This window comes from Aedes albopictus, chromosome 2 (assembly GCF_035046485.1).
Source record: "Aedes albopictus strain Foshan chromosome 2, AalbF5, whole genome shotgun sequence".
Taxonomy (NCBI): domain Eukaryota; kingdom Metazoa; phylum Arthropoda; class Insecta; order Diptera; family Culicidae; genus Aedes; species Aedes albopictus.
Genome location: NC_085137.1, coordinates 43,769,551 through 43,779,207, shown reverse-complemented (window position 1 = coordinate 43,779,207; position 9,657 = coordinate 43,769,551). Strand labels below are relative to the sequence as shown.

The window sequence follows — 9,657 nt, the reverse complement described above, 5'->3', positions numbered from 1 at the left end:
GAAGATTGAAAGTGAAGATTGACATTCTCATTTTTTCATTCGTGTTTGGCCACATTCATTGTCAGCAGAATGCCTCTCTTTTTTCATTCAATTCTCTGTCACGAATATGTTTTCGCACGTCGTAAAATGTCCAATTTCTGTAAACAGACGCACAATCCGACTTAATGGACAAATAGAGAACATAATTAATATTCTAATTAACTACTATACACAAGTTTTGAGATAATTGGAAGTATAATCGGGAGTTACGGTCCAGTTTTATTTGTCAGTGAAAATTGTCAATGACAGAAAAACGAATGAATAGGTGAAAAAATTCATTCACCAAAATGAATTTTATTTTGATCCCTCAGTTGAGAATCTTCAAAATTCACGTTGAATTTCACTCATTGAAAATGAAAATTTTAATCTCTGGTTGGAACTGGATCAGATCACAGTTTCAACCCCAACCCGACTTCGGTTTTGGTTGTAACAAAGTTGGTTTGACGTTGTTTGTTTACACATTTTCCGCCAAAAAGAAAAACGGCATAAGTGTATTACTACAGTGTTTCACAGCTTATTTTTTTTTTGTAACCGATTGCTTCGGACTTGACCATCAGATCTAGAACACCTTTCGTATAGTATAGTTAAACCACAGACAAACAGACGTAACAATTCGAACATTTTTCGATTCAAATCATAGTTACGGAAACATATTCACCCAATGCTAAAAGGACTATGTTTGGCTGACCACCAACTAGGTGGCGGTAGTGAGCAAACGTCAAACTCGAATAAAAACGATGCGAGCGCCACGGTTGCGCAGTTGGCCAACTATCAAATTTTGAAAAAGACCGTTAAATCGGTGTACGATGGGAATTATCAGAGTGTTACGTCTGTTTGTCTGTGGTTAAACAATGTGCACGATCGACTTTGCCGAACGATTGAAGATTATTTTCAACAATGTGAAGTCGTAAACTATCGGAGAAAAATTGCTAGGTTCCTGCAGACATTAGAATTGGGCATAATCATCGCAAAATTTCGTGAGATTGTTCCACGTTTATGCTTCATCATGATTCGTATTTGTATTATTTCAATTTAAGTTTACTTTGGGCCAATTTCTTCACCTCGGCTTAACCGGTAAGCCAGGCTTACCCATACAGTTAAACCTGGCTTAACGCTTAAGCCAGGGTGAAGAAATCGCCCCTTACATGTGCTGTTAAAAAACTCGGAGCGTTTGGTACAGTATATCTGTTGACGAACAAGATAGCTACCCTACACATTACTCAGCCAAGCACGATAATCTGTCGGACAAGGCGAGTCACTCGATTAGTCACTCAACGGTTGGAACGATCTCACCAATTCGGATGACCAGTCGACCGATGATGACCAGGAGATGCTGGGAAGAGATCGAGAGAGTTTAGTTGTCCACTACCACTGCTCGCGATCGGTCACCGGAGGGCGAACCTCCGTCCGTTTAAATGTTGTTTAAATGTTCGTGAATCGTAGTTTAAGAATAAATGTTAGAAGTAAGAATAAAGTGTAGTTTTGAAAGTCCTGTGAATAAAGTGTAATTATTATGTAAACCCTGTGTGTGTGCTGGTGTATCGAGAAGAAAGTCCTTAGTGATACGAGGACTGGAGAATCCCTGAAGCCCGGAAATACAGTACACCGATTAGAAGCGGCAAATGCAACCGGTGAAGGTCACACAGAGGACGACGAAGGCGAAGAATTCGAAAGGTATCCCAACATAAACTGGTCCTTCGAGCCGGATTCTATCGACCGGCAATTCGTTGGTTGGGACCTGGAAGCTAATTCCGCCATCGCGCTGGCACTGAAGAGCCCTTTGTGCCAGCTGAAAGGATTCGCGCCATCGAAGCAGGCTGAAAGGATTTGCGCCATCATAGGACGACCTCAAAAGGATTCGCGCCATCTAAGAAGACTTCAAAGGGATCTACGCCATCATAGGAGAGTCTGAATGTCTCAGCCGCCATCCCGACTGGCTGATTCCACTCCTAGGCATTGCCCATCGGTCAGCTGCGCCATTGCGAGATTCGGAAGGACAACACAATCGTTTTGGAGAATCGATATCTAGTTGCAGCCCAAGCAAACCGACATCGATAGCTATCAACGTAGAATTTCGAGTGCCTTTTGGACGGATTGAGGATTTCTAGGACTACGTAGGCGGCCTGAGTGCTGTTCTACCACCGGTCAGGTAGGTTTGAACACGTATATGTCTGGCCGAAGCCTTCTTTCAGTGTCCTAACACGATCATTTCGATCTACTCTCGTCCTTCTACACTACGATATCGAACGACGACCGGTGTTCCAACCGGTTTGTGAGCGAGCTAGCTGATCATCACGGGATTTGCACGACGACGTGCAGTGACGATTCGTGGCCGAGGTCTGGCCAGACGTACGCCAAACGAGTTAGAGGGAACCTACGAGGCATCGACGACACCATTCGAGCTTGGGCAGTGCTGCACAATCCTGTCTCCCAGGTAAACTTATATATAGATATATGCCCAGCCGAAGCTGGTTTCTTGTTGATGCTCCACAACAATAAATTTTACCCTTTTCGACGAAATTTGGCTCAAATTTCTTACGGACGCAATCCCTATACTCAAGTGCTTCAGTGGTCGAAGCCTTGAGGTACATCTGGCGCCATCTTTAGTTCTCCAGTCTGTGCTACTGAATTACCCGTTTGTGTGGAGAGACGCTACAAGTTTCAATTTTGGTTTCGATCGGCTTCGGGAGCGACACTGCTTTCTCTCATAGGTGAGGTGAACAGTATATGTCCAGCCGAAGCGGACAAATTCTTGAAACTACATCCACATATCTTTCGCTTCTCGGAATTCAACTACCGTGAGACTCCATCATGGCATCCAAGGACTTGAAAACATTGAAGGCAAGGCTTAGAGGACTTCGTGCAACTTTTAGTAACATCCGTCGGTTCGTAAGTGACTTCAAATCAGATGTGACAACAAATCAAATCAATGTTCGGGTTTCGCGTCTGGATGAGTTGTGGCAATCAATCAACGAGACTTGTTGGGATATTCAAGCGCAGGAGGAATTTGAGGAAAGTGAAGTTTTCTTGAAGGAGCAAGCGGACTTCGAATCCAACTTTTATGACGTCAAATCATTCTTGTTGGATAAGTTGAACGAACTGAGCGGTGTCGATCCTCAAAATCAAACCGTTCGAGTAGATGATGGTTCATTTCATGGTGTGGTGGATCATGTTCGTCTGCCGCAAATTAAGCTACAGTGTTTCGATGGCAATATTGACGAGTGGCTCAGCTTCAGGGACATCTACACATCCCTGATTCACCATAAGGCAGATCTACCTCCTGTTGAGAAGTTCCACTATCTCAAGGGCTGCCTTGGCGGAGAGGCAAAGGCGCTTCTCGACCCTCTGAAGATCACTGCGGCCAACTACCAAATTGCGTGGGATACGTTGCTTAAACGTTACAATAACAGCAAACTTTTGAGGAAAAGGCAAGTGCAGGCGTTGCTAAATTTGCCGTCTCTTGCTAAGGAATCTGTCGGGGAACTACAACGACTGGTAGAAGGTTTCGATAGGGCTGTCCAAAACTTGGACCAGGTAGTTGAGGCTGCTGAATACAAGGATTTGTTGTTAGTAGAACTCCTCAGCTCTCGTTTAGATCCTACAACCCGGCGTGGTTGGGAGGAACACGCGTCTGCTAAAGACAAGGACACCGTCAAGGAATTACTCGACTTTCTTCAACGGCGTATCCAGATTTTGGAATCATTGCCAGCGAAACCAGAGATGAAACGGGACTCTACGTCACAGGAAAAACGGAAACCTTTCTTCCAAAGAACGAGCCATAATGCGATACAGTCCAACAGTGCGAAATGTCCATCCTGTTCAGAAGTCCACGGATTGCACATCTGCCCCGATTTCCTGAAGTTACCGATGTCCAACAGGGAATCTTTTCTGCGTAGCCATTCTCTATGTCGAAACTGCTTGAAGGGAGGTCACATTGCAAGAGATTGTTCTTCGAAGTACAGTTGTCGAAACTGCAGAGCCAGGCATCATACCGTAATGTGCTTCAAATCCCAGGAACGTAGTTCGAACCACAGTTCAACTGAGGCTGGAAATTCGACGGAAGGCGCTAAGCAAGGTCCATCAGCTTCAGATCCACAGACGTCATCGAGAACAATGTCTTCTAACATGGCTAAGGTGTCGTCCTCTCAAATTCTCCTGGCAACTGCGATTGTTCTTGTTGAAGACGACCAAGGATCACGCTATCCTGCACGTGCACTACTAGACTCGGGCTCCGAATGCAATTTCATTTCGGAAAGTCTGAGTAGGTTGATGAAGATCTCTGCGAAAAAGGTCGACATTTCAATCCAAGGAGTTGGTCAAACCAATACGAGGGTCACACGGAAGATTGAAGCTACAGTCAAGTCTCGAACCTCGGAATACTCAAGGTCTATGGAGTTCCTGATTCTGCCGAACGTTACAGCTTGCTTGCCTACAGCTACTGTCAAGATCAATGGGTGGAATCTACCACAAGAAGTCGAGCTAGCGGATCCGGAGTTCTTCCGCTCTCGAAAGGTGGATATCGTTCTGGGAATCCAAGCCTTCTTCAGTTTCTTCCAGTCGGGGAAGGAAATATCGTTGGGCCAGGGGCTGCCCACACTCACCGAATCAGTTTTCGGGTGGATCGTATCCGGAGAAATCTTCGCACCGGTGGATGGTGCAGTTCAAGGTCGACTATCCTGCAATATCGCTATTTCGGAAAACTTGGTGGAAATATTGACACGGTTTTGGTCCTGTGAGGAAGTAGGAACCGTCAATAGCTATTCGCCGGAGGAAACGCGCTGCGAGGAGCAGTTTGTGCGTACAGTGCGAAGGGAAGCAGATGGTCGCTACACCGTTACTCTTCCCAAGGACGAGCAGATCCTGCGACAGCTCGGAGAATCAAGGGAAATAGCAGAGAAACGACTGCGGAGTGTGGAACGACGGTTGTCAAGAAACCCGGAACTTCAAGGGCAGTATAACGATTTCATGGCCGAATACTTGGAACTTGGCCATATGCGGATGGTGGAGGACAGCAACGACGCAGTCCAACGAGTCTACTTACCACATCATCCGGTAATCAAGGAATCAAGCACCACAACCAAGGTCAGGGTGGTGTTCGACGCGTCCTGCAAGACGTCTACAGGCATCTCGCTAAACGATGCGCTGTTTGCAGGACCTATAGTGCAACAGGATCTACGGTCAATTATCCTACGGAGTCGAATACGACAGGTTATGGTAGTCTCCGACGTGGAAAAGATGTTTCGTCAAATTTGGGTCAACGAACGCGACACACCTCTACAGTGTATTCTATGGTTTGGACCGGACAACGAGATAGTCACCTACGAGCTAATCACGGTCACATATGGTACGAAATCTGCACCGTTTCTAGCTACTCGCACCCTCAAACAGTTGGCGGAAGATGAACGAGGGAACTTTCCATTGGCTGCGAAAGCCATTGACGAGGATGTCTACATGGATGATGTCATTTCCGGTGCAGACGACGTGGAGTCTGCTATCGTTCTACGTTGCCAGTTCGATGCCATGCTGCTAAGCGGAGGATTTCGATTGAGGAAATGGGCGTCGAATCGTCCAGAAGTTTTGAAGGATATCCCCAAGGAGGACTTGGCCCTACCTACTGCTGATGGAATCGATTGGGACCAAGACGCTGAAGTCAAAACGTTGGGACTGACTTGGCTTCCCAACGCAGACTGTTTCAAGTTTCAATTCACCATTCCACCGTTCGTTGAAGGGCAACATTTAACGAAACGAAACGTGCTAAGTATCGTTGCGAAACTATTCGATCCTCTAGGGCTGCTGGGTGCGACTATCACGACTGCGAAGGTCTTTATGCAGCGCCTATGGACTCTGGAAAATGAGAAGGATCGAAAACTAGCCTGGGATGATCAACTGCCTCAAACGGTGGGCGAGGAATGGCGAAAATACCACGAACAACTTCCGCTTTTGAATACGATCCAAGTTCCGCGATGCGTTATTACACCTGGAGCTCGATCAGTAGAGTTCCACTGTTTCTGTGACGCGTCGATGGTAGCCTACGGTGCAACAGTCTACGTGCGCAGCGAGAACCAATATGGCACAGTTTCCGTCCATCTACTTACTTCGAAATCGAAGATTGCACCCCTAAAGACCCAGTCTCTGCCGCGGTTGGAATTGTGTGGAGCACTCCTGTCTGCGCAGCTCTGGGAAAAGGTGTCGAACGCTGTGAAATTGGATGTCAACGTTTACTTCTGGACAGATTCAACATGCGTGCTGCAGTGGATTAAATCTGCACCTGGAACCTGGACTACGTTCGTGGCGAATAGGGTCGCCAAAATTCAGGCCATAACGGAAGGTCGCAGCTGGGCTCACGTGTCTGGTAAAACTAACCCGGCAGATCTGATTTCTCGTGGAATCCTTCCAAACGAAATCCTGAAAAATGAACTTTGGTGGAGTGGACCCAACTGGCTTAAAACACCCAAGCATCAATGGAAGGCAAGTCCGATCCCGGATCAAACCCCTCTGGAAATGCGGAAAACGTTCGCTACTTGCACCGCTAAGGAGAATTCGTTCGTTTCGGATTTTGTAGAAAGGTTTTCGGATTACAACAAACTTATTCGAACTACTGCTTACTGGTTACGACTAATTGCGAAACTGAATCACGATAATACATGCAAGGAAGGTTTTCTAACCACTGGAGAGCTGCAACAGGCAGAGGCGTTGCTCATAAGGAAGGTTCAGGACGAATACTTCTCCAAGGAAATCAAGGCGTTGCATGAAGGTTGTGCAGTAGGTCGGAGTTCGCCGTTGCGCTGGTTCTATCCCCGAATCACTGAAGACGGCGTCCTGCGCGTTGGTGGGCGACTAAGGCACTCCAGCACCTCGGAGTCAGCGAAGCACCCGATGATCTTACCAGCGAAACACCATCTAACCGAGCTGATCTTCCAATTTTATCATCTAAAGATGCTTCATGCCGGGCCACAGCTCCTTCTCGCTACCGTACGACAACGCTTTTGGCCTCTCGGTGGCAGGAACGGTGCCAGGAAGATTGTTCATCGTTGTCAACGTTGCTTTCGGGCAAAACCTTCTCGCATCGAACAACAAATGGGTGAACTTCCATCTCCCAGAGTAACCGTTGCAAGACCATTCTCCAGGACTGGGGTCGATTACTTTGGTCCTGTTTACATCAAGGCTGGAAGACGTCGAGCAGCGATCAAGTCCTATGTTGCAGTCTTTGTATGTATGGCCACGAAGGCCGTCCACTTGGAGCACGTCTCTGATTTGTCGACCGAATGTTTCCTACAAGCACTGCGACGTTTCTTCGCGCGACGTGGAAGATGTACCGATATTTACTCGGACAATGGTACTAATTTCGTGGGAGCTAAAAATAGAATGATCGAATTATACGATTTGCTACGAAATCAAGCCCACCGTGAAGCCGTTACCAATGAATGCTGTGGAGAAGGCGTACAGTGGCACTTCATACCACCCGGAGCGCCCCACTTTGGCGGCTTATGGGAGGCGGCTGTTCGGTCGACCAAATATCACCTTCTTCGTGTTCTTGGCGAAAATGCGGTGTCTGCTGAAGATTTCCGCACCTTGCTAGTCCAGGTCGAGGGATGCCTGAATTCTCGGCCACTAACACCCATCACCGATGACCCAACAGAGCTTGAACCGTTGACACCAGCTCATTTCCTCACTGGTGCACCACTTCAGGCATTACCGGATCCAGATCTTGCTTCAATCCAGCTCAACCGTCTTAATCGTTGGCAGCTAGTTCAACGTCAGCTGCAAGATTTCTGGAGACGATGGAGGACGGAATATTTGTCGCAGTTGCAGGCACGAAACAAGAATTGGAAGCCTGCTGTTGACATCGCTGCAGGTAGTCTTTGTGTCATCGTTGACAGCCTACAACCACCAATGAAATGGAAGATGGGGCGAATAATCCAGCTACATCCAGGAGCCGATGGTGTGACTAGGGTAGTTACACTGAAAACCGCCACTGGAACCATGAAACGAGCAGTCACCAAAATTTGTCTATTACCAAATCAGGATTGAAAACTACAATGAAGCGCTGCAGTAAGGATTTCATCTGAGGGTATCCAGTGCGTCGAAAAGGGGTATGTTTGTATCTTTTCAGAAGTTCCCGAGTCACTTCAGGGTGGGCGAGGATGTTGACGAACAAGATAGCTACCCTACACATTACTCAGCCAAGCACGATAATCTGTCGGACAAGGCGAGTCACTCGATTAGTCACTCAACGGTTGGAACGATCTCACCAATTCGGATGACCAGTCGACCGATGATGACCAGGAGATGCTGGGAAGAGATCGAGAGAGTTTAGTTGTCCACTACCACTGCTCGCGATCGGTCACCGGAGGGCGAACCTCCGTCCGTTTAAATGTTGTTTAAATGTTCGTGAATCGTAGTTTAAGAATAAATGTTAGAAGTAAGAATAAAGTGTAGTTTTGAAAGTCCTGTGAATAAAGTGTAATTATTATGTAAACCCTGTGTGTGTGCTGGTGTATCGAGAAGAAAGTCCTTAGTGATACGAGGACTGGAGAATCCCTGAAGCCCGGAAATACAGTACACCGATTAGAAGCGGCAAATGCAACCGGTGAAGGTCACACAGAGGACGACGAAGGCGAAGAATTCGAAAGGTATCCCAACAATATCCAAGCAATCCATCCACTCCTGTAGATTCGAGAAGTGTTTCGGAGTTCAGTTTCAACAAATACCTTTGTTATTTTGTAAAAATAATTGTTAAAGGTGATTCTATAACACTAGCCCGAATGCACCGTTAGCCCGAATGTCACTAGCCCGAATCGAAATTCATCTATCAGTATCTTGGTAATAATAGAATACGGAAGAACAGCGTATGTTCCAAAGAAGGAAAAACCTCTGCCGGATTTGTAAATTGATTATGACGCTAATGATGGTGATAATAAATACGATTTGCGTCAATAAATCTTGGAAGAATGACCGATAACTTAAAAAAGGAAAAATCTCTGATGAAATTGTTAAACAGTTTTCCACAAAATACCTTATGCTACCAATCGGGCTAGTGGTATTCGGGTTAGGGACTTTCGGGCTAGTGACTTTCGGGCCAGTGACTTTCGGGCTAGTGTCATTCGGGCTAGTGTTACAAAACCGTTAAAGGTACTCACCTCTTGTATGTATGAGAAAGATACAGCCGCAGTTATCTCTGGTAGAGGAATCCCATCTGCGTCACATAAGGTTAGGCAATGGTAGGTCCGACATATCTTGATACTTTCACTCACTGTTTCATCAAATCCTAGTTCTCGAATACCTACGAAGTTGGGCCATAAACTAAAACTTCTCAATCGGACAAAGTAGCGACGATGTCTTGTCGTCCAACGCGAGGTACCTCGATTCTGTTAGCCACTAACGTGTTTTGTTTGTCATTCCACTTTGGTGCCTTCCAGACTGCGACGTTTCATCGTTTTTTCGACATAACAGGAGGAAAACTTTGCCGTTTTCCCCACATGGAGAAATTAACACCTTCTTTGCCATATCAACGCTGGCTCCATCTTGTAGGTTTCCTTGAACGACTTCAACACCCAAGACACCGTCAAATGATAGTATTCTTAATGGTACTCGATGTATCTGCAGGAAAAATTTTCC

The 9,657-nt window shown here is 46.4% G+C and overlaps 1 protein-coding gene across 1 annotated transcript; it reads left to right on the top strand.

Moving 5' to 3' along the window:
- Positions 1–2,850: 2,850 nt before the first annotated feature.
- Positions 2,851–8,356, top strand: LOC134286023 (uncharacterized). Its single transcript, XM_062847584.1, has 3 exons — positions 2,851–6,899; positions 6,976–7,120; positions 8,153–8,356. Exons 1-3 carry the CDS (start codon positions 2,851–2,853, stop codon positions 8,354–8,356), a joined length of 4,398 nt encoding a protein of 1,465 aa, XP_062703568.1.
- Positions 8,357–9,657: the final 1,301 nt, after the last annotated feature.

Bases quoted from the DNA above. Each gene is read 5' to 3' on its own strand.
- LOC134286023 (XM_062847584.1), top strand. From the start codon at position 2,851: ATGGCATCCAAGGACTTGAAAACATTGAAGGCAAGGCTTAGAGGACTT. The intron at 6,900-6,975 runs GTCAGCGAAGCA...TATCATCTAAAG, and splicing joins AGGCACTCCAGCACCTCGGA to ATGCTTCATGCCGGGCCACA. The intron at 7,121-8,152 runs GTGAACTTCCAT...GTATCTTTTCAG, and splicing joins TCGCATCGAACAACAAATGG to AAGTTCCCGAGTCACTTCAG.